The following is a 23,400-nucleotide window of genomic DNA, read 5'->3' as shown; positions in this document are numbered from 1 at the left end:
GGGAAGTGAAAATGCTCCACATGCATAAAGCCCTGATGCACGCTGGCTGGTTTCTGCTGCTGCACGCAAAGAACATTTGGAAGGTGAGCAATTAGCTATGATGCACATCACCCATAAAGTTGCTGAGTCATGACAATGTTTATTATTACACTTTATTTAAAAAACAAATGAAATTTTTCATCACATTAAAGTCCCTTTTATACTTTAGTTCTTTATTGTTTTGCAAATATTAAGTTATCCACAAAAATAAAATAACTTAGAAAATAAACATGACCATCAAACAAGTAAATTAATAACTTTATAACAAAATGCATATTGCTGTTTCATCCCCTAAATACAAGTTCTCTGGAAAAAATGCAAGTGCAAACTACTAATCTGCATCAAAAAATAATCTGTGCTAATATACTAGTAACACATTTTCAGTTTTTTTGAACAGACACAATGTACTGTAGCTTTGCTCATGATAATAAATTACACTGACTGACAAGATCTTTGATGAAATGTATATGGATATATTCTATGGGGAGATTTCATTTTCATAAGACACAACACAAACAATAGACTTACTGGCAAACAAGAATATAGACAACAACCATATACCAGTATTTGCGCTGAGTTTTAGGTTTGTACTTACATGAACCAGTTGTCAGTACAAACTCAAGTGGTGTTTTTTTTAAATAATTGTATAACGTTTAAACGTAATTGCATAAAACCTTTGAGGCAATGGTAGTGCTTTATTTCATTGACTATAACAGTAGTGTGAAGGCATGACTATTGATGACCAGAGTTCGCAACTACTAACTGCACCAAAAGCAGCACAGACCAGTTGGCCCAGTTTTTTCATTGTTTCAGCCTCCCAGACATGACTCTCGGATCCACCATTGCCCTCTGGCTTTGTCTTCTGTCCATTCTGTTGAAGGAGTCAGGTCTCAATTGACCCCTTGATCCTATGTCTTCACAACAACTCCATCCTTGAAAGAGAACACCCGCAACAGTCTACACTAGTCCTTTCGTTTTTTTGTATGGACAAATATGCTTTGAGTGACATGGTAACAATTTGGCAGATGGATATAGAGTAGGGGGAATTCCAAACTGAGATAAATGCACGTAAATCAACTTTGCTTAGGTTTTTTGCACTTCTCTCAGTTGTGATAGAGCAAGATAGGCTACTGTATACACCATATTATATAGATAGGCTACTGTATACACCTCATAATTTCACCCTCTTATACCCGATTAAATGATAAGGGAACCTAAAGGTTCCGGGTGGAACATCTACTTTCTTCTTATCCAACTGAATTAACACCATTCCCCATGCACTATTATTTACTAACTGAACTATCAGTAAAACAGGTTAGACACATCTGAATCAAACTGAAATATATCAACAGATAATCTTGGCCACACTGATATTTATCAGGGATATTTATCAAAAATTGTGTCATATTGCCATATTTACAAATTGTATGGTCTTGTAAGAATTATAAGGGATGACATCCAAAGACAAGACAAATGGAGGATGATAAATGGATGCAAAACATTGCACAATAACAGTTACGCTACATTTAATCTTTGGTTGCTATTCCAAAATGTTAATGACATACTTTGACTTTCTTTCAATTTCCTATTTCTACTATGTTAAATATAGCTACTATCAGTATGGGTAATCTGTATGCCTAGCAACCACATATTTAAATGTCAATTTTATGTTAGTTCCCTTACTGTAAATACTATATTTACAAATACCATACTGTAGCATTATTTTTGGGGTGCAAAAGTTTGAAGACACATGAGAAGTGTCATTATTTCCTTGCTCTGAAAAACACTACAATATAAATGAACAATTAGCATAATAAAAAGTATGAATTTCTTGTGTTGTCCAAAAGGTTATTGATATCTTGTGAGATGGCCAGAAGAAATGTGAAGAAACTGTCCTTAAACCTTTCCACAATACTTCCATATGGAACGGTTCCAACTGAACCTTACTTGATACATGGTGTAATACTTGTCATCAGTGTGGAGACCAAGATAGCCATGAGCTGAAGAACAGAACATGTAAAATTTCACAACTGAACTGAACCATGAAAATTGTGAATTTCCACAACTGATTAGGCAAATACAAGCATTTCTACTTTCACTGATAGAAACGGGCTGTTGACATTTGCAGGTTGTAAGCAAACCACAATAATTATATATAAGAATTTCATAGCAATTACATTGCAATTGGAAATCATCAAAAGTAGCCATTTTTTCGTAATCTCAAAAAGACTAGTTAGCTATCAAGCCCCTGAGAATCTGTGAAATTTGCACTGCCCCCACTTTGGAAACACACCAGAGTGGAAACACAATTTGACAGGGAAGAAAATGAGTCAACCTAGCTATCCTGCAATTTCGTGGCTGATAGGAACATGGCTATCTTGTACAAGGACAACCATATCTACCTGCCACTAATGTGATCGAGCAATCAGCAAAACACAAAGGCCACAATAATTGCTACAAAACATGATTCCATTCATCTTTAGATCAGACAGCAGGCTAAACCAACCAATAGCATAGGTTGAACTCTGCTGGTATTTGAAAATACTGCTGTGGTCCAAAAGTATTTCTGAAACACCTCCAATCACTCATAATTATCTAGGGAGATGAAAAAATAGTGTCTAGTGGCAGATTTTCCCTTCAAAGTTACACCAGATTTAATGAGATGGCTTCAGATAAATGTTTTTAAATCCTGATTGAATGAAAGCCAGCACGTGGGAGGGTCTTCAGCATTTGAATGAAATATATTCAGTGCGTGCAAGGTAGCCACACCTGTAGAGTGTGTTACATGTCTGCCAAAGGTATGTCTGTAAATATTAACTACTGATAAGTGCATAGGAATGGTGTACATTTCAAAGTCGGAATTTGCCCTGCACTGATTTGGCACATTTTGTAACCTGAAACATTACAAAACAATCCAAATGAGTTAACATGTTTAACTTGTGGCTCTGAACATAAAACAATAGCAGATATAACATTCTAAAACATTCTTTTTCCTTATTTGCAGCTTTTTTAATCTTCTTAAATTACCGGAATCCCATGCAGTTGTTTTATGTCGGGAGATAACCTAATCAGCTCTACTTTTTCGAAATCCTAGTTTAAATTAATGAGTGCTCAGTTATCACTATTATTCCATAGTTCTCAACTGTCTTTAATCTAATTTATTAACAACAACAACATTTTTGGAGATGAGAGGCAGTGCAGATCCAGGCACTCTGAACTATGGTGGCCGGACACATGCTGTGGACACTGATTGTGCACCTCATTGAACTGGTTATTTTCCAGTATTGTTTTGTGCGTTCCATTCTACTAAAGGAAATGGCAGTCCATTGCTGAGGGAAGGGTTCTATTGCAGTCTTTCCCAGTTGTAAGAAGAAAAAGGTCTATTCTTATTCTTTCTGCATTTCTTCATTTGCAGACGCTGACCCACTCTGTCACTCGACACTCCTCGCAGACCACGTAACAGCACCAGTGGAACTTGCAGTTGCATCGTTCGCTGCGCGTCTGCTGTAAGATGTTGTGGCCTCGCCCGCAGCAGAGGCTTTCACAGTTATCCATCTCCGGACTCGTCTTGTTACAGATCCTCCCTTGCGTTCCGGCCGAGTCGGACCGGAGGTCCCTCTCGCAGAAGTCCGGCGACTTCTCGAAGTAGACCAGCTCGTTGAGGTTGGCTCTCCTTCTGTGTGTAGGGTGATGCGGGTGTTCCAGCTGGCCCGTGTTCCTGTTGTGGGCTTTGATGAGGGTGGCTATGTGGAAACGCTCCTTGAGCAGCGAGCCCACCACCCTGAATTCTGGAGTTACTTGCCAGCAGGTCTTCAGCTGGCAGCTCCCCGATGTACCGTGGCATTTGCATTTGCGTCTCATGTGGTCCACCACCACCTGCACAGAGAGGAACAGGGCATGTTAACATCCTCCTCTGTGTTATCCTGTGGTAGGACATGATGGCTCACAAAATCCGAGGCAAATCAATGTGATTATGCTGCTTTCTCATTCAAGCTACTAACTCTTGTCCCTTATAGTTGTGTGTGTGTGTGTGTGTGTTTGTGCACGCATTTCTATAAATTTGCCTGTTTTTTAATGGTGTGACTATACTTTTGAGCACCAGTCCCCACATGTACGATATTAGTAGGAACATTCAACTTGCTGTGAACATTTTGCTTGACCCCATAAAGAAAATATTAGGCTTTGGGGTTAATGGGGTTCAATTAAAACAAAAGATTGGGCCTAGATTTCAAATTAGGGTTATACTAAGTTTAGGGTTTCGTGTTAGGGATCATATTATGTTTTACTATTTGGTTTAAGGGCAAAGTTAGAGGTTTGGGTACTGGGTTAGATTATTAGTTAAGGTTAGGATTAGGTGTTAGAGGAAATAAGACTTGAGAAGAGAGATTTGAGAAGAGAGAGATTTGTTTTGGTCCCCACAAATATACTGACAAAGAAGTGGGGTCTTGTGTTTGTGGGTCCATGCGTGTGTTTGCTTCATATTTGTCAGTAACCCATAAAGAATCCCAATCATTACAGACATTCCAAATATCTTGGTGCAGTAGTATTAAACCACCATTCAATGTTTTAGAGTGGAATAAGTGGCGGAAAGAAGCTGCACTGTAGTCGCACTCTTTCATGACAGTGCCAAGTTCACATCCCGACTGAGGAGGTCCCTCCCACACTCCCAGACCTCCCATTCTCTCAACAATGCACTCATCTGTCAGCTTGAGTTATAAACTTTTAGATCCAATTACCAACAGGAAAAGGGGCCACCCTCAGCCCTGACAGATGCTCCTACACCCACCCCTATCAACAGCACAAGCACAAACACACACCTTTAGCACTCCCACACTCTACTCTCTCCAAGGCCTCTACACTGGCCACACTGGGACACACACACATATCAAGATGTTCTGAAACTAAGAGAGATAAGTCAAGTTTAGTCTGTCAAAAGCCAAAGGATTATGTTTCTACTACAGCATCTGAGTGAGTCACAGTCATTTCTGAAACGAGCCAAGGTGAAACTGCTGAATTTCAAGAGCCGTCGTCTTTGCCTTTGTTTTGAGATCTGATGAGGAACGAGGCGATGCTGAAACGGGGTTTTCCTCGGTAGAAACGAGTCGAAACCCACTCCTTTATTCAGCTGTGTTCTGATCCATTTAACAGAGCGTTCTGAAGCTTTGAGCCGAGGACATAGACTTAGCAGCAAGTGATGCGTGCTAACGTTCTGACTGATCGCCTGAGGTCTTAAGAAAACTCCCCCGCCCAATTACATATCGTGAATAGATGATAAAGGAGTGATCGTCTGTGTATGGGCTACTCAAAGACTAAAGGTCATTTTGAACATTTGCCAAAAGCAGATATACTTTCTGGAGGAGCATTAATTCTTTAAAGCTTAAGTTTGCGTGCGATGGGTTTCCATTTGAGGGCCTCAAATAGGTGTTCCCACTGAATAGAAAGAAAGTGCTATTCTGTGTGAATGAGCAGTGGGAGAGTGATAGATGGACCCACTTGAGTCATCCATTAGGAATGATAGCAAAGAGAAATAACCCTCTTGATCTTGCTAGGGCCAAAGCTAACAACTATCGATCAAAGCCCAATGGGACCACCATCACAAACCTGGGGAAACAATTTCTGGTCTTTTAAGCTTTATTTTTACATCAGGGTGAATTAACTCCCTAAACAGCAACCTTCTGGCTTTATATACACCCAGTAATTACACAAGTTACTTTAGCTAAACACTGGCCCATCCTATGTCTAATGTAGTTCTTTTTTTGTTGAATTCTCAATATAAATGTTCCAATGGTCGAGGGAAAGGCAGATTCAATAATAAAAACAAATAAAAAACTGCAGAAATTATAATGGATGTGTATTCATATTTTTTCGACAGTCTCCAGTTTGTATAAAACACCCAGATAACACAGTCACACGGATCAGGGAGCATCAACAATTCCCAAAACAAAGAATTATTTAACACATATTTATGGCGAGATATTTTCATTGCAGGCCCCCCAATATGGCCAAATGATTTTGATACCCCTTGTTAAACCAGATTCTTTTTTGCAATTAGAACAACACTTGGAATAAGCAAAAAAGACTGTAAGAATGCTGAATGGTTGGCAAAAGCAACAAAGGCTCAAACTAGAGGCGACTAAAAGCCAAACGGGTATTCAACCTCAGAGATGTCACTGTGCAGGAAATGGAATCTGCCTGCTCTTGCCAAGACTGTCCCTGTCTGACATGAGCGCGGTGATGATGACGATGATGATCAGATCAGGAAGTCAGAAGTGTCTGATTGTTGCCTTTCCTCTATGCTGTGTCCCACGGTGCACCTGGGGGCAAGAGCTCTGTCGACGAGTGTGCACTGGGAGGACAAATATCTGAGCTGTCCTGGAACTGAGTGACTGAGGACAGACACTGATATGACAGTGATTTATGATGCCCATTTTGTAAGCGGAACTGACTGACAGGGTTTTAGGATCCTAGGCCCAGGGGCTAGAAGGGCTGATGGGCACCAGGAACTACTCCATGTCTGTCAACAATCCATTGACTTTTAGTCTGCATCCCAAATGGAGCCCTACTGCTTATATATATATTTGACCAGAGCAGTATGGGACATTTTTGTATAAGGTACAGGATGCCATGTAGCCTGGCATTTAGAGGGGTGGTCCAGTGAAAGTTTGCTGGATCGAATCCCTGACTGGACAAGATGAAAATAATCTGCCTTGAGCAAGTCAGTCATCTTTAATTGCTCCAGGATTGTCCTTAAAAATTACAATATTAATATAATACTTTTATAGTAGTCCCTATGCATTACAAACGATATCCTCCAAAAGCCTCCATCTCAGGCCTTTCACTGTCAGAACAACTGGAAACTGTGTGCTACATAAGTACTGCATGTTGGTCTTACAAACGTACACTGTATTAATTTAAAGGAAGAAAGAAAAACCTGCTTGAAAGTAATTGCTCCCAAATTCAATGGGAGACCGCTTTCAGAACCACACATCTGGGTTGTTTTAATTGGGGAAGAGTGAGACAGACTCTTCTATAAACCAGCCCCAGCCAGAGATCAAATAAGGCATATTGGTAGCAGATTAGGATCACAGGCAATACCAGCACTCAATGCTTCACTGTAATGAATTTCTACTGTTGGTTTACCTCTTTTTTTTTTTTTTTTACCTAAATAGTGTTTCTGTTTCCATCAATGCCAGCACCCGTGTCACACAGGACCCTGTCTCTGATGGACCCTGTCTCTGATGGATCCTGGCTCTGATGGACCCTGTCTCTGATGGATCCTGTCTCTGATGGACCCTGTCTCTGATGGATCCTGTCTCTGATGGACCCTGTCTCTGATGGACCCTGTCTCTGATGGATCCTGTCTCTGATGGATCCTGTCTCTGATGGACCCTGTCTCTGATGGATCCTGTCTCTGATGGACCCTGTCTCTGATGGATCCTGTCTCTGATGGACCCTGTCTCTGATGGACCCTGTCTCTGATGGATCCTGTCTCTGATGGACCCTGGCTCTGATGGACCCTGTCTCTGATGGATCCTGTCTCTGATGGACCCTGTCTCTGATGGATCCTGTCTCTGATGGACCCTGTCTCTGATGGATCCTGTCTCTGATGGACCCTGTCTCTGATGGACCCTGTCTCTGATGGACCCTGGCTCTGATGGACCCTGTCTCTGATGGATCCTGTCTCTGATGGACCCTGTCTCTGATGGACCCTGGCTCTGATGGACCCTGTCTCTGATGGACCCTGGCTCTGATGGACCCTGTCTCTGATGGACCCTGTCTCTGATGGACCTGTGCTGACAGAGTCGAGGTTAAGCCGGCATTAACATACAGTAACAATGGCTACATGTGAATGAGGGTGTACAATAATGGTTAACTCCATTATCCAGACACTCCATGGCTTGTCGTGGATAAGAAAAAGTCAAATACATGGTTAATTGGCCATATACCAGAACCCCTCATGCCTTATTGCATTAGTATAGCCCTGCTGTTAAAGTAAAAAAACAGCATATGGCTGCATCCCAAAAGGGCCTCTATTCTTGACATTGTGCACTACATTTATTTGGACCTGGGCCCCGATTGAAAATAATGCACTATATAGGTGATAGTGTTGTATTTGGGATGTAGCCAATGCCCCTTCTTCTATTAAATGTTTTGTCCGTTTAATATTGTCATAATTCTTCATTCCTTTCTTCTTCTCCTTATTGTGTCATAAAATGGGATTTATCAGTCCATTAAAATGTTATGACCTCAATTTCTGTTAAGTACCTTGTAAATTGTTACCGGCATATAGTTGTCTTCCATGGTATTTACACTACGTAGCATGCAGAAGGTGTTTATTCGTTAGGAAGCTTGGGTCTATCAACCAATCAACACACTATATCCCATACGACACTCAAAATGTAGCTCCAGTGCATCCTGTTTCCATGAATTGTCCTGGAGATGTATCTACTTGATTGGAGTCCACCTGTGGTAAATTAAATTGATTATACATGATTTGGAAAGGCACACACCTGCCTATTTCAGGTTCCACAGATGACAAAGATTCTCTGGTCTAATGAAAGTAAGATGGAACTCATTGGCCTGAATGTGTCATATCTGGAGGCAATATCATCCCCATGGTGAAGTAGAGTAGGGCAGTATTTTGTTGTGGGGATGTTTTTCAACAACCGAGACTAGTCAGGATTGAGACAATGATTAACGGTGCAAGGTACAGACAGATCCTGGAAGGAACCGGTTCCAGAGTTCTTAGGGCCTCAGACTGGGGCAAAGGTTCACCTTCCACCTTGAGTGGCCCAGCCAGAGCCCAAACTTGAACCCAATCAAACAACTCTGGAGTGACTTGAAACTGGATTACAGAGCTTAAGAGGATCTACAGAGTAGAATGGGAGAAACTCCCCAAATATAGGTCAGCGAGATTGTAGCGCCGTACCCAAAAAGACTCAAGGCTGTAATCACTGCCAAATGTATTTCAACTAAGTACTCAGTGAAGGGGGTCTGATTACTTACGTAAAAGTGATGTGAAATGTGACAACCATCAAGGGACAAAAGCCAAGCCTTCTATGAACATAAACAAATCTACACCTCTTTAAGTTGCAGGATCAATTAAGTCAGTAAAGCAAACCAAACACAAACCATCAAAGAACTGTTTAGACATAACTGAAATTGAACTATAACTGTATTTCCAAGTAACAACCACAATGAGAATTTTCTGCTACACTGCAATCATGTGCACGTTACTCTTAGTTAATTACACACATTCACAGATCTAATTTGGGCCCTCTAATAAAATGTTATTACATGTAAGAGCTTCCACCTGCTGTGCTTTAAAGAGGTTGAGGGGTACCGACATTTGTTGTGCTGGTACCCCTCTGAGACCTAAGGCCATGGTGGGCAAATTAAAGCCTTAATGTAGGTTCAACAACCTACCAGGAACAATCAACAACGGCCTAAAGAAGAATAAGAAAAATGTATAATAAGAATTGTTAAGTCTTAGAGAAAAGAACAGGGAACAAGTGAAAGACAGAGAGTGACCGAGTGATCGGGAAAGAGAGAATGACAACTTCCTCCTTAATGTAAATATTGAACATAAAAACAGAAAGCTAATTGACACCCTCTCCAGGCACTCTACAAGCTATCACAAAGGGTGAAGAAAGTCTTTGTTTGTGCTGTCATGAAATGGCCTGCATTCAAAGGTGTCAATCTGCTGTCCTAGAATATTACGCATAGATGTGAATTTTCTATTCCAATATTAAATGATGCAAGGATTTGTTGTATATGTGCGGCTCCACTGAAAATGTTAGGGAAAAGTACTGACTACCCGTTGAAATGTTGCCATGTTATCGACAGCCACTGTAAACCTTTAATCATGCAGCGGGAACCTCCAAACCATGTCCCAATCAATCACAACATAATTATACACAACACACCGCTGCACAGTAACTTTAGCAAAACATTTGTTTAAAATAAATGCGGAGAAAATAGTTGGAATGAGTGTTGCTGAAAAAAAAGAGCGTTTCTATGATTTTTCTCCCCTGATAAACTGCTCTGAAATCTGTATTTGGGGGGAAGGAAGGGCGAATCTCTTTCTACTTTCCGCCGTGTTTGATGTCTAAAATCTTTTGCTGGGTTTAAACATCTGTTTCCAAACAGCCAGCAGCCACTAATTAGAGCTTTTAACAAGACTGAACGTCGTGAGAACCAGAGGGTGGGCATGAAGCGACATGTATACCCCACTAAAACCGCCACATTCCTCTACAAAATACAACTTTTTTTGAGGGGAGGGGTTGGGGTAGGTGGAGGAGGTTGCGAGGCATTATTTGAGACCTTTTTGATTTCGAGGGGGCTTTCTGCTCTGTTTGAAGTCATCAAGGCTGCCGTGATGCTGCCTCTTTCTAATGATATGCCACTTGCTGAGCTGAGTGATTCCATAGGCCTACCTCGGATGTCACTATACTCCGCTTCACTATATTACATTTCCACCTCCATTAATTTTTTTTTCTTTGAGCTTAAAAATCATTAAAGCGTTTATACATGAGGTATGCTAAGAGATATGCACTCCAAACGCCCAGAGCATTATGCAACCTGATCTGAGAGACACTAGCAAATGCACATAGACTGCAACTCTGGTAAAGTCTGTCTTGAAACACAGGTCAGGTACTGTACTTTCAGCTCATTGACAAAGAAAAAAAGAGCAGACGCTGTTATCTAGAGCAATTGTAATGAGAGCATACATTTTCATGAGGGACTTTGTCAGAATCAAGCCCACAACTCTGGAGGTACAAGTGCCATGCTCCTAAAAACTGAGCCACTGGGGACAAATAAATACAACACATCAACATCAATAAGATGAAATGAAGATAATATTGGGTAGAACTGTTAGATTGTTGGTAATCAACTTGTATCTGATGTTTTTGTTTCAAATGGTGTTAATAGTTCCAGTCTCCTGATTCCAAATTCTGTTTTGATTTTTTTAAAGCATTTCACAGTAGCAGCAGGTATGTCTCTGACAATCAGCTATTCTTGCCAAACAGGCTTCTTGGCAAAACAATGCTTAAATGTGCCCAAGCTATGTATCTTCCCTCCAACTTTGCACCCTGATTGTCAAATAGATCATCTTGTTATGCCTCTATTTTCCCTGTTGATATATTTTAGTCATAACACTGCAACTTCCTAAAACAAAGTGTGTCACTGGTCTTGTCATTAAATTGAGAAGAGCATTTACCTCATACCACTAAACAAAAAACTGAGAAGGATTCAGTTGAGTATTGATTTGGAAGTGATTCACCCGCAAAAACATTTTAATGTGCTGATTGTTCAGGATGTGACTGAACTTAGTAAATTGCCCAAGAAGCTAATGATTATATGGCTCATTGCACATATGCTATGGACGCACTCATGGGACACCAATGAAGGCTTTATCGAGGCACATTCTGCACGTGAAAAGCAGGACTATCATCTCTCTTTCTCGCCATCTATCGCTCCTCTCTCTTGCCCTCTTTTTCCCTCGCTGTTTTTATCTGTCTCTGTTTCTCCTCTCTGACTAACTCCACGTGTATGTTTTGTCTGAATAATCAAGGAAACAAGAAGTAAACTGATGAAAAGATACAAGACCGAATTACTCAGGAGGAAGTGTCAAACAATGAGCAATTTACTGCTGCTTTAACAGCGCTGCTTAGGCACAACCAGTTTTGAGTGCATCCACAGAAACAATAGGTAATAGTACTATACCGGTAGTATTACTAACAACCATATTAGGAATAGTAGTAATAGTAGCAGAACTACTAGTATTGGTAGCAATAGTACTAGTACGAGCAGTAGTACAAGTTATAGTAGTAGTATCATCGCAAAAACATCTGAAGGATTCTGGAGAGTTGAAGAATGCGGTAAGCTTTCCTTATACACACCTGAACCAAGCTCTTCAAATTTTTGTCACACTGCTGTTCCAACCTCAAAGACAGGTGGGTCAACATTTGTGAGAGCGTGCATACTGGCCTCATGACCTCAGTTAACTTCACAGGCGCCCAAGCCGCCTCAGGGGGTTGCTAGAGAGCAATGAGACCAGGAAAGCCCTACTGGCAATGCCTCCCCCTCCCCAATCTGTGCTGGCCAATTTGTATCACCAATGGGCCTTCCCAGCCACTTGTCAGCCAGTGGCACATTAGTAGCAGAAGGAGTACAAGTAGTTGCTGTATCAGTAATGGCAGCAGCAGTACTATCAGTAATACTAGAAGAGTTAGTAGTAATGGTATTAGCTGTAGTGGTCATATCAGTAGTAGAAAACTACTATACCAGTAATACCTGCAGCAGCAACAGCAGTCGTAGCAGTAGTTGTAGTATTGATAGTGGTGTTTGTGATATTAGTGGTAATGGTTACCGCAGTAGTATTAGTTGTGGAAGTGGCGGTTGTGGTAATATGTACTAGCAGTCGAAGTAGTAGTAGTGATGGTGATGGTAAAAGTAGTATTGTTGGTAGTAGTAGTAGTACTAGTGGTGGTGGTAGGAGAAGTGGTGGTAGAATAAGTTGTAGCGGTGTTGGCACTAGTAGTGTTGGTGGTATATGGAACAATAGTGGGAGCAGTGGTTCTGATCATACTATTAGGTGTGGGTGGCTGTGGTGATGGTAGTAGTATTATGTGTGGGTGGCTGTGGTGATGGTAGCAGTATTTGGTGTTGGTGGCTGTGGTGATTGGAGTAGTATTTGGTGTGGGTGGCTGTGGTGATGGGAGTAGTATTAGGTGTGGGTGGCTTTAGTGATGGCAGTAGTATTGATGTTGGTGGCTTTAGTGATGGCAGTAGTATTGATGTTGGTGGCTTTAGTGATGGGAGTAGTATTGATGTTGGTGGCTTTAGTGATGGGAGTAGTATTGATGTTGGTGGCTTTAGTGATGGGAGTAGTATTGATGTTGGTGGTTGTGGTTATGTTAGTAGTATTGGTGTTGGTGGTGATGGTAGTTGTGGTACAGTATGGTAATTAGACAAAATGTACTATTAAAAGTCCGCTATGACATCTATCTCAAATGAAACAGTTATCAATTTCCTTTGTTGATGTCTCAAAATAACATACTACGACTACAAGCCCATTAAAAAAAAACGTACACAGCTGCTTCCATGGTTATTATTGTAGGCTACAACTGGCTGATTACATTACTCAGAATAAAGGAGGGGGAAGACTGACTCAAAGACCACACACGCAAGGCTATTGCATTGTGGAGAACTCAGTGAGTCATTTGTAGTGATATGTCACTACCTGACTTCTGAGCCAATAAAATCAGTGCATGTGTCTTTTAATGAGGTTATCGTTAGGACTTGAGTTGCCAGGATACCCAAACGTCTCACTCCAGCCAAACGCTATGCCACTCCCCGGACCTTAGTTTCTTCCCCACAAGGAGTCAAGTTCTGAACACCTCACCAACCATCGCAAAAACAACCAAACTATCCGACTGGTCCCAGAAACCAACGTGTTGGCTCAATGACAAAACACATGGGAATAGTGCCATCTTGAACATTTGTCATTGGCTAGGCTACTACTACTACTACTCTGATTGGCAACAGATATCTGATATCTTTGTTTTGTACACCCGTCAGTTTGATAACAGCTGAACAACTGCAGTGGACGGCGCCTCGGGCTGAAATATTTATTGAACTCAGTGATCAGGCAAGGACTCGAGTAGTAATCTTCTCAGTCTGTATCTACTTTCATGGGCATTGTGTCTAATCCATTAAAACTCAACTGTGAATTTCTGAAATGGAAATCTATTCCCTTTAAAGTACAATTTTACGAACCATAGCCCTATTGCCCCCCCCCCCACACACACACACACACACACTGACACACACTAAGGAGACCGTTATACCAGTAAACCCCTTGCCCCCAACAACACCCACAACTGCCCAAAACAGCTCCCATCAGTAGCAGAAAAGCCTCCTCTCACCTGCCTGCCTACTCTGTTGTTGTGTAGCCTCATTCTGGCATGGATGTCCTTGTATGTCTCGCGCGAGTCCAGGAAGTCTCTGGAGAACTTCTCCCCAAAGTCCACGTCGGGACTGCAGCCTCCCCACTCCCACGAGTCCTGTGGTCCATGCAGGTCAGCGGGGAAGTGCTCCATGACTCCGTGCACCATGCCCTTCCCACGGTGTATGGCCTCCAACTGCAAGCGGTTCAGTTTGATGCGGAAAGCCTCCTCGTCTCCTCGACGTTTCTCGTCACAGCCGCACGTTTTCAGTTTCCCCATGGAGCAAGCATTGGACACGGCGTGGACCACGCCCGCCGCCGCGATGGCGTACGCAAAGGCACTCTCTCTGAAACCTGCAAGGGGATAAAAAAAAAAAGAATGGGGACACGTTTAAGGTGTGGATGCCATTCCACTGTAAACCTTTTGATTCCCATTGCCCGTAGTTCAGTAGATCCATCACTGTGGAGCTGAGGAGAAGTCGAATGAGCCCTGATGTGTGCAGAGATTGAAAAACTGCACTACCAGTATAAACCCCCAGGACTGCCTCAGAAATCAACAAAGCAGAGGCAAGGCTGAGCAACATCTGGGACAAACAGCAATTAAAGTTCCAAACACTCGCCTGTCTCCGGGCACAGGGCCTCAAAGTGAACAGACCCCCACCATCCACCATGCTTTGTCCTTTCAACACAAGGATCTGACAAGGGATTATAAGCAGGTCTGGAAGTGGCTGGTGGTGCTGCAGCAGCCGACATGAGCGCCGTATCGGTAATCCCCTTTCAAGGTCTCCCTTCACTGAGCTCTCCAGCATGTTTACAATTAACCTGGCTACTGTTGGCAGACGTTTGATCTACCTGCATAATGAAATGCAGCCGCACGGCGTCTCCGCTGTAATCAGCCCAGCACAGGCCACTCTGTCATGCCACACATGTCACGGGTACCCAAGCAAGGCAGAAGAAGCAGAAGCTAAAAGTAGACAGTACTTGGCTTAAAGAAATAATAATAAAAAAAAAAAAAATCTGGGAAATTCTTGGAAAGTTTAATGTGCTCCGAATTTTAAACCAGTATTTTATTTTATAGCTCTTTATGAAAGCCTGCCTAAGGTGATTGAAATTGTGTTTCTCCAGTAGAATCCCAATTGTTACAACAAGATAATGGGCCTGGAGTGTCTCTTTTCATTGCTCCTCAATTTGTCAAAAGCCTTTTTCTCACAATCAAGGAACAAGCATTATACAGTATATATATATATATATATATATATATATATATATATATATATATATATATACAGCTCCGGAAAAAATTAAGAGACCACGACACCTTTTTCTTTCCTTTCCAAAAAAGTTGAGAAATAAAGTTTTGAGTAAGGAACTGAAGCGTTCAATTTGCAGTGGTCTCTTAATTTTAATCCTTCTCTTCCTCACTCAAAACCTTCCTTTTCGACTTTTTTGGAAAGGAAATAAATTTGTATATGCATTTATAGTCATAAAAACTTCTCAGAACATTCAAACCAGACAAAAAACTTAGATTCAGAGGACATGTTCCTTAAATGAAACAAGAGGCACCCTGGAAGTGCATTCTACAGCGTCAGAGCTGAGCAACTGAATGCCCAGTCACCTATGTTTTTTATTCTCTTGTAAGGCTGATGAAGGTAGGTGGACCTGGTGGAGCAGGGTGCTTGTGGGGTAGGAGGGTACAATGACATCAGACAGATGGGTCCAAAGTTGTGGATAGCTTAGAGCTCAGTGAGTTTGAACCAGGAGGCTGTCATAATGTTGGGTTGGAACTATTGTACTGCATAGTGGTTTTATGTGTTTAATAAAAATATTTGAAACAGGCTGTAGTAGTGCATGGTAATAATGTGTGGGTATTTGGCGAGCCAGGGAATGATAAATAGCACTGGATTGATGTGCTCACGGGATGGAATAAGAGAAAGATGCTCAGCTGCAGGTTGTGACAGTTTAAGTCATAACCTGCAGGTGAGCCATATATTAGGCACCTTTTACATTAGTCATACTTGATGTGGACCTCAAACAAGAGAGGTTTGTAAATATCACAACAAGGCGGCGATACTTCACTGGAGAGGAGTTCAACTGTAAATATGGAGGCTGTAGCTGCTAACTTTCATAATGATGGCATGAAGGCAAATTAGGATGACTTCTGTCTATTCCAGTTCATACAGTGGCGAGAACAAGTATTTGATACACTGCCGATTTTGCAGGTTTTTCCACTTACAAAGCATGTAGAAGTCTGTCATTTTTATCATAGGTACTCTTCAACTGTGAGTGACGGAATAAAAATAAATCAAGAAAATCACATTGTCTTTTAAGTAATTAATTTGCATTTTATTACATGACATAAGTATTTGATACATCAGAAAAGCAGAACTTAATATTTGGTACAAAAACCTTTGTTTGCAATTACAGAGATCATACGTTTCCTGTAGTTCTTGACCAGGTTTGCACACACTGCAGCAGGGATTTTGGCACACTCCTCCATACAGACTTTCTCCAGATCCTTCAGGTTTCGGTGCTGTGGCTGGGCAATACAGACTTTCAGCTCCCTCGAGAGATTTTCTATTGGGTTCAGGTCTGCAGACTGGCTAGGCCACTCCAGGACCTTGAGATGCTTCTTACGGAGCCACTCCTTAGTTGCCCTGGCTGTGTGTTTCGGGTCGTTGTCATGCTGGAAGACCCAGCCACGCCCCATCTTCAATGCTCTTACTGAGGGAAGGAGGTTGTTGGCCAAGATCTCGCGATACATAGCCCCATCCATCCTCCCCTCAATACGGTGCAGTTGTCCTGTCCCCTTTACAGAAAAGCATCCCCAAAGAATGATGTTTCCACCTCCATGCTTCACGGTTGGGATGGTGTTCTTGGGGTTGTACTCATCCTTCTTCTTCCTCCAAACACGGCGAGTGGAGTTTTGAACAAAAAGCTCTATTTTTGTCTCATCAGACCACATGACCTTCTCCCATTCCTCCTCTGGATCATCCAGATGGTCATTGGCAAACTTCAGACGGGCCGGGCATGCGTTGGCTTGAGCAGGGGGACCTTGCGTGCGCTGCAGGATTTTAATCCATGACGGTGTAGTATGTTACTAATGGTTTTCTTTGAGACTGTGGTCCCAGCTCACTTCAGGTCATTGACCAGGTCCTGCCGTGTAGTTCTGGGCTGATCCCTCTTGATCATTGGTGCCCCACGAGGTGAGATCTTGCATGGAGCCCCAGACCAAGGGAGATTGACCGTCATCTTGAACTTCTTCCATTTTATAATAATTGCGCCAACAGTTGTTGCCTTCTCACCAAGCTGCTTGCCTTTTGTCCTGTAGCCCATCCCAGCCTTGTGCAGGTCTACAATTTTATCCCTGATGTCCTTACACAGCTCTCTGGTCTTGGCCATTGTGGAGAGGTTGGAGTCTGTTTGATTGAGTGTGTGGACAGGTGTCTTTTATACAGGTAACAAGTACAAACAGGTGCAGTTATTCAGGTAATGAGTGGAGAACAGGAGGGCTTCTTAAAGAAAAACTAACAGGTCTGTGAGAGCCGGAATTCTTACAGGTTGGTAGGTGATCAAATACTTACGTCATGGAATAAAATGAAAATTAATTATTTATAAATCATACAATGTGATTTTCTGGATTTTTGTTTTAGATTCCGTCTCTCACAGTTGAAGTGTACCTATGATAAAAATGACAGACCTCTACATGCTTTGTAAGTAGGAAAACCTGCAAAATCGGCAGTGTATCAAATACTTGTTCTCCCCACTGTATGAAAAAAGTGTATCTGCATCCACAACTTGATGTCCTGCAAACAACTAAACTGGAATGTTTTAGTGACACTGGCAGTGGTTGTGGAGACACACAGCTTAGGTTCACCAGCCAAACTGAAAGCCTAGTCAGTTTTTTGTCAAGATGTTTCTAGCATGTAGGTACAAAACAGTAGTGACTCAAGCACCAAGCCTTGGGGTATTCCAGTGGAAATAATTGTGAGGAAAGCTATGAATTTGGAGTGATCAATATGATAGGAACTGAACCAGTCCAGGGCAGAGTCTGACAGGTCTCTGAGATTCTCCATGCGGTCCAGCAGGAATCTGTGGCTGACTGTGTCAAATCTAGTAATGAGTGACTTGTTGATGGTTTATGTAAAGATATAACAGAGCAGTTAAGCAGGTCTTGACAAGAGATGTGGAATAGGAACATCAAGTGCTTGGTCTAATTGTCATAATCAGCATTGTTAAATTCGGTGCAGTGGTGCAGGTTGGGTGTTTTGGAATAGGTCATTTAACTTTAGAGCCGCCAAAAGAGAGTCACAGAGTAACATAATGACAATACTGACCAGAAGTGAAAATAGAGTGCCATTTGGGACACAAGTTCTCTCCTTAGTGTTCAGAGCTGAGCCTGTAATCCTGAGAAACCAGCCCTTCTCAGAATCACATCCTGAAGTGTTCTAAAAATATGTTTTAAGTTTAAGACTATGGAGCTCACAGAGGCAAGGTATTACTATCCAAGGGAAAGTGCTCTATTTGTAAATATTCTAGAGATAATGCTTAGTGTTATTTGCAACAGAGATTTGATGACTTTCTAAGAATAACAGTGAACTAATTTCACAATCAAAACTTTTAGGACAAAACGTGTTTAGCTACATATATACATTTGAAAAAGCAATTTTGAATCATAGAAAGTGCCCATGTTTGAACAAGTCCTAAACTGACCAGGATCTAACTTCCAGTTTGATGCAGATTAGGTCTTGTCTCATTATATCTTTAAAATCTGCCTCTGTCTTAAAATCACCTCACCTGTGTCTCTTCTAAGACCACCTTAGATAAAGACAAAGCACATGATTTAAAATGTACACCGTTAAATAATTTATGAGTCTGCAAATCTCCAGAACTTACACAAAACAAACATTATGTTCAGGAGAAATGCTACCATGAACACAAAGGGTTCAGTAGGTAAATAAGACATTGAGATGTTCCATTGATCAACCCCTATTCGTACATGCGCACTTCCACACACATAAACACAGTGTTTCCCTCCCCTCCCATGATTCCATAGGGGCCCGAGGATGGCACTTTAGATTCAGCCCAGAGAAACCAACATGAAAATGCTGTTTTAGATTTCCTCCCAAGCAGGCTGAGGCGAGAGACCTGGAACAAATCAATCTAACAAATAATTTAAAAGTGAGAGGCACGCCCGACTGAACTGATGGCTGAGGAAGTGGGAAAATGAATTAAAGATTAAAGAAAACTGTCACTTTGTGTTACAGAAACCAACTAAACAGGTTTATGCTTTTGCCACTGAGAGTTGAGAAAGTGCTGAGAGCAAATTCACAGCACTTGCACTTATAGAGAGTAAAAGCATTAGCCGGCCCAGAGAAGGCTCACTATGTGTCAGACTGGCTTTTAGGCCTCATTTTAACATAAAAATATACCTCTATGAAGTAGTCCAAATAAATTAGAGGTATTAAAGGATAGGACAGCAGTTTCCTGTAGTAAACTTAGATATCCAAACAAACAATTAGCTAGGGCATGCATACTATGCATAATATGCTTCATGTGTAAAACCTACTCCTAAATCTAATGACTCACATCAGCTTCACAGGTATAACCTAATTTGACAGCCTTTTTTAAACAAAGCTGTCAAGTTTCTGTGCTTTAGGTAAAACATACACAACAATATTCAAATGGCAGAAGTTCCTCTGATTATAAGGCCGAAACGCTTTGAATGAGTCTGTGTATAAGGTGATGGTGGACCTCGTAGTGCATCCAAAAAAGGGAATAGGGTGCCATTTGGGACACAGAGGTTTTATCTTTACTCATGAGGGGTCTGTTGTAGTCTATACTGTTTGTTAGGTGACTCACCTCGTTTGAAAACCACACTATCGTATGGGATCTTGTTCCTTGTCTCCAGGCTAGAGCAGTTCCACCTATGCCCTCGGAACTGGTGCTGGCACTCATGGATGGCGATCTGAATGCCTTGGATGGCCGAGGCAGTGACGTCTGGGTTTCTCATACACACATCCAGTTGTCTGCGGTTCAGACCCGGCAGAGTCAGGCATACAGTGTTGGCATTGAGAATGGGATCAATATTGGGGATTTTCAGACCTAGAATCTCATTGGAATCTACCCTGGAACACAGAAGGTTTGATGTTAAAGGGGGCCTGTACTGTGGTACATGACTGATACTTCTGCAGTGTGTAAATCATGTGTAACAACTGTCATTCACATGACAGAAGTCAGGTGTTTTAAAGCCATACTCTTTTGAGGGTTTATGGTTGTGAATTAGTCTGACAGTGTTGATTCAGTGTTTGAAGGTCAAACAGTGGTACTGTATTGAGGAAATTAAAATGTACTGATTATTTTGCATGCATTTTTAAATACATTGCCTCCAGCACATTTTTTTATATATTGCCTTGTGTGCACAAACAAGTTAATCAATGTCAAAACTTTTAATGAATCCAATTCCATTTCTGCACTCACTTATATTTTCAGAGTTACTATAATCAGACTGTGTATCAAAGAAACACACTTGTTTGCACAGTTCTATGAAATGGCACGGGTAAAGTAACAGCATTTTTACAACTCCGTTTACTATTTCTCAAAGCACTCTGTGACATCAAGCTTTAAATCTCATAATCTGATATTGAATGAAAGGGCATGTCACAACAGTAGATGGAAAACGATTTTAGCAAGAATTTAAAAAACACATGATCCAGAAGTTTGGAATAATTTCTCAGTCAATAAAAAATTGAGTTTGAACCCGACTAGAAAAGTACTTGGACGAATAGAAGCCTTAATGTCCACTTTTAATAAGCTTTTGCTCCTGATGTTGGCTCATTACAAACGCCAAAAATATGCTAAATACAGTATTCTGTCCCAACATGGAACAAAGACTGTTTTATCTGATTACATCCCCTACATAATTGAAATATGCAGTGCATTGTCATACAAATAGCCTGATCTTTATGATTGTAAAGTTAGTTATCAAGTCATCAATATCTTATTATGCAATAATAACGAACTGAACTACTATGATGTTTGATGAACCGGATTTGCACGAATACAATTTGCATGCATAAAAGTTGTTTTCAATTATTGTATAGTACTAACTGCACATTATGATTTGCAAAAATAATAAATGCCTACAATAAACCCGGCTGGTTTAGTGATGGTGCCAACATACTAGACTAGGTTCAACTATATTATGTTAATAACACATAGTAGAATAATGTAGCAGCTGTATTAGTGAATAGACGATATACATATTTTAGATTAAAACTGCCACAATCAATGTTTCAAATCACTTCAGAAAGTGAATAACTACTTTCAGTAAAAATCGCTTAAAATTCTTACAATTACTCTTAAACCTCAACTTAATGTTCGAGTTAAATATTCAGTCGTAATTCAAACGCTTCTCAACTCACCTTTGATGTAACAGAGTTAGACCTATTTGAAGACATATTAGGCGGCAGAATGAGAAATCCATAGTGTTGCTTGTTTTTGAAAAAATAAACGCGTATGACAAGTTATTACAAGTTCCTCTTAAATCTGACAGCTTTTTCAATGAAAAGATTTGTCCACTCCGGAGTTCAGGGCGACGCGTTTTGAAGATGACAGGTCTTGAGTTCAAGTATAGATCTGATTTGAGACTTGATAAAAGACCGACAAAGTGCTGGATGTCTGTAACCGCTGCAGGAAAAGTAATTCAAAGAACGTCAAGTTGCATTGCACTGTCTTGTGACTTGACATATCATAATAAGTTGGAAGATAGGTGCCTGAACACTCTTGCATGCAGTCTCACATCTGCGCAATAGTACGACAGCTCCGCCAAGATATTTCATTGGAATACATCCGAAAGCAGTAGTGTAGGACAGCGTACTATCTTTACTTGAGTCTCGTTTACTTGTGATGTTTTGCTTACACTGATATCCTAAACTACACCACTTAGCACTTTGCCAGCCCACTTCTACGTCACTCAGAGTAAAGAAGAAGACAAGTGTCAAATCTTTTTTTCTCTTTTCATATGATGATGACAGCCAACAAGTTATATTATATTGTTCCATCTGGGGAGCTGTTATCAGGACACAAACACACACAGAGCCTGTTGACACAGAAGTCATGCTGGAACAAATTTTTTTGTTCCAAGTCAACCAGACCTGACCAAAAAAAGTGGTTGCATTATTCAAAGGAGTCAAGGCATTTGGTTTCATCTGGTTGTTTAAGTTAAAACATGGTATGTTTTACAGTGTCTTGTATAGACCATGGCTAGTTCCTAGAATTGTTATGTGTCTTAGGGGCTTGTAGTTGATTCCACTATTATGTACGACAATTATTGCATTTTCTTTCTCCTATTACTACTTCATACACAAAATTCACATTTCTGGATAATTTACCATTATTTAATGGGACCTTATATTCCTTCCTGTCATTTGTAATTACATGGCCACTTTTTCTATCCACATACTATTGTCTTGAAGTAGTTTTGCTGGTGTTTATGTCCTTCATTACACATTTACGACAGCTCTCTGTTTAGGAGTAGCCCCTTGTGTTCAAACTCTCCCATTAACATTGGCTGAAAGGTTGGACAGCACTGCTACTCGAATGGGAAGCAATGGTAACTCTCACAATGTCAAATATCACTGTATAGAACAGGGTATAACACAGAATACATTTATTTTTCCCAGATGAAATGTCAGTTCCTTTTTTATGGTAATGCTGTACTTTTTCTGAACATTTGTACTGCAAATATTTCTCATTTTTGAACAGCATAAAGGAAAAGGGGGATTCAACACATTTGAGTGAATGTATGCAGTACTATAGTGCGACTCTTGCAGCTGACAGTTCAAAAGTTCATACCAAGTTCATGTTTCTTGGAGAGTTTTAAAAAGGAATGAGAAGAAAGCAGAGGTTAGACAATTACAAGTCTCTCTTGAAGTAACAATCTCACAGGCCAACAGGCAAATACTTCAGAGTCCAGCATGCGAGGTGGAAAAACTACAAGAAAAACGTCTCTGTCTGTACAGAAGGTAGGGTAGACAGTAAACAGAGGGTTGCTGGTTCCAATCCCTATGCTGGTAAGGTGAAAACTCTCTGAGCAAGACAAATAACCCAAAATTGCTTCCAGGTCATTGCTGAATATGTGTTATTAGTCATAAAAAGTAATGACAATAAAGAAACATGCTGGACCATGTGGACAATGGAATAATTAGGATTTGGAATGGATGGGTAATAGTGCAGCTTAATCAAATGCTGTAAAAAAAATAAATCCCTAGACCCTGTGATTTAAATGATTGACTCATAGTGTACATCTCAAACAGTTGCAATAAACTATAGATTCAGCCCAGTACTATGTTCAGAACTTCTGCCTATGCTTTTCTTCTCCATATTGACAATACATATTGAGGTGTAAAAAT

The 23,400-nt window shown here is 40.9% G+C and overlaps 1 protein-coding gene across 1 annotated transcript; it reads right to left on the bottom strand.

Moving 5' to 3' along the window:
• Positions 1-153: 153 nt before the first annotated feature.
• On the bottom strand, positions 154-21,874 carry wnt10a (wingless-type MMTV integration site family, member 10a). Its single transcript, XM_010902931.3, has 4 exons — positions 21,412-21,874; positions 19,850-20,115; positions 13,971-14,344; positions 154-3,915 (listed from the first exon to the last, which is right to left on the bottom strand). The coding sequence occupies exons 1-4, from the start codon at positions 21,471-21,473 to the stop codon at positions 3,445-3,447; spliced, it is 1,173 nt and encodes a 390-aa protein (XP_010901233.1). The 5' UTR covers positions 21,474-21,874; the 3' UTR covers positions 154-3,444.
• Between the last annotated feature and the right edge of the window lie 1,526 nt (positions 21,875-23,400).

The sequence above is a fragment of the Esox lucius genome, chromosome 16, assembly GCF_011004845.1.
Source record: "Esox lucius isolate fEsoLuc1 chromosome 16, fEsoLuc1.pri, whole genome shotgun sequence".
NCBI lineage: Eukaryota > Metazoa > Chordata > Actinopteri > Esociformes > Esocidae > Esox > Esox lucius.
This window is presented reverse-complemented; position numbering and strand designations above follow the sequence as displayed.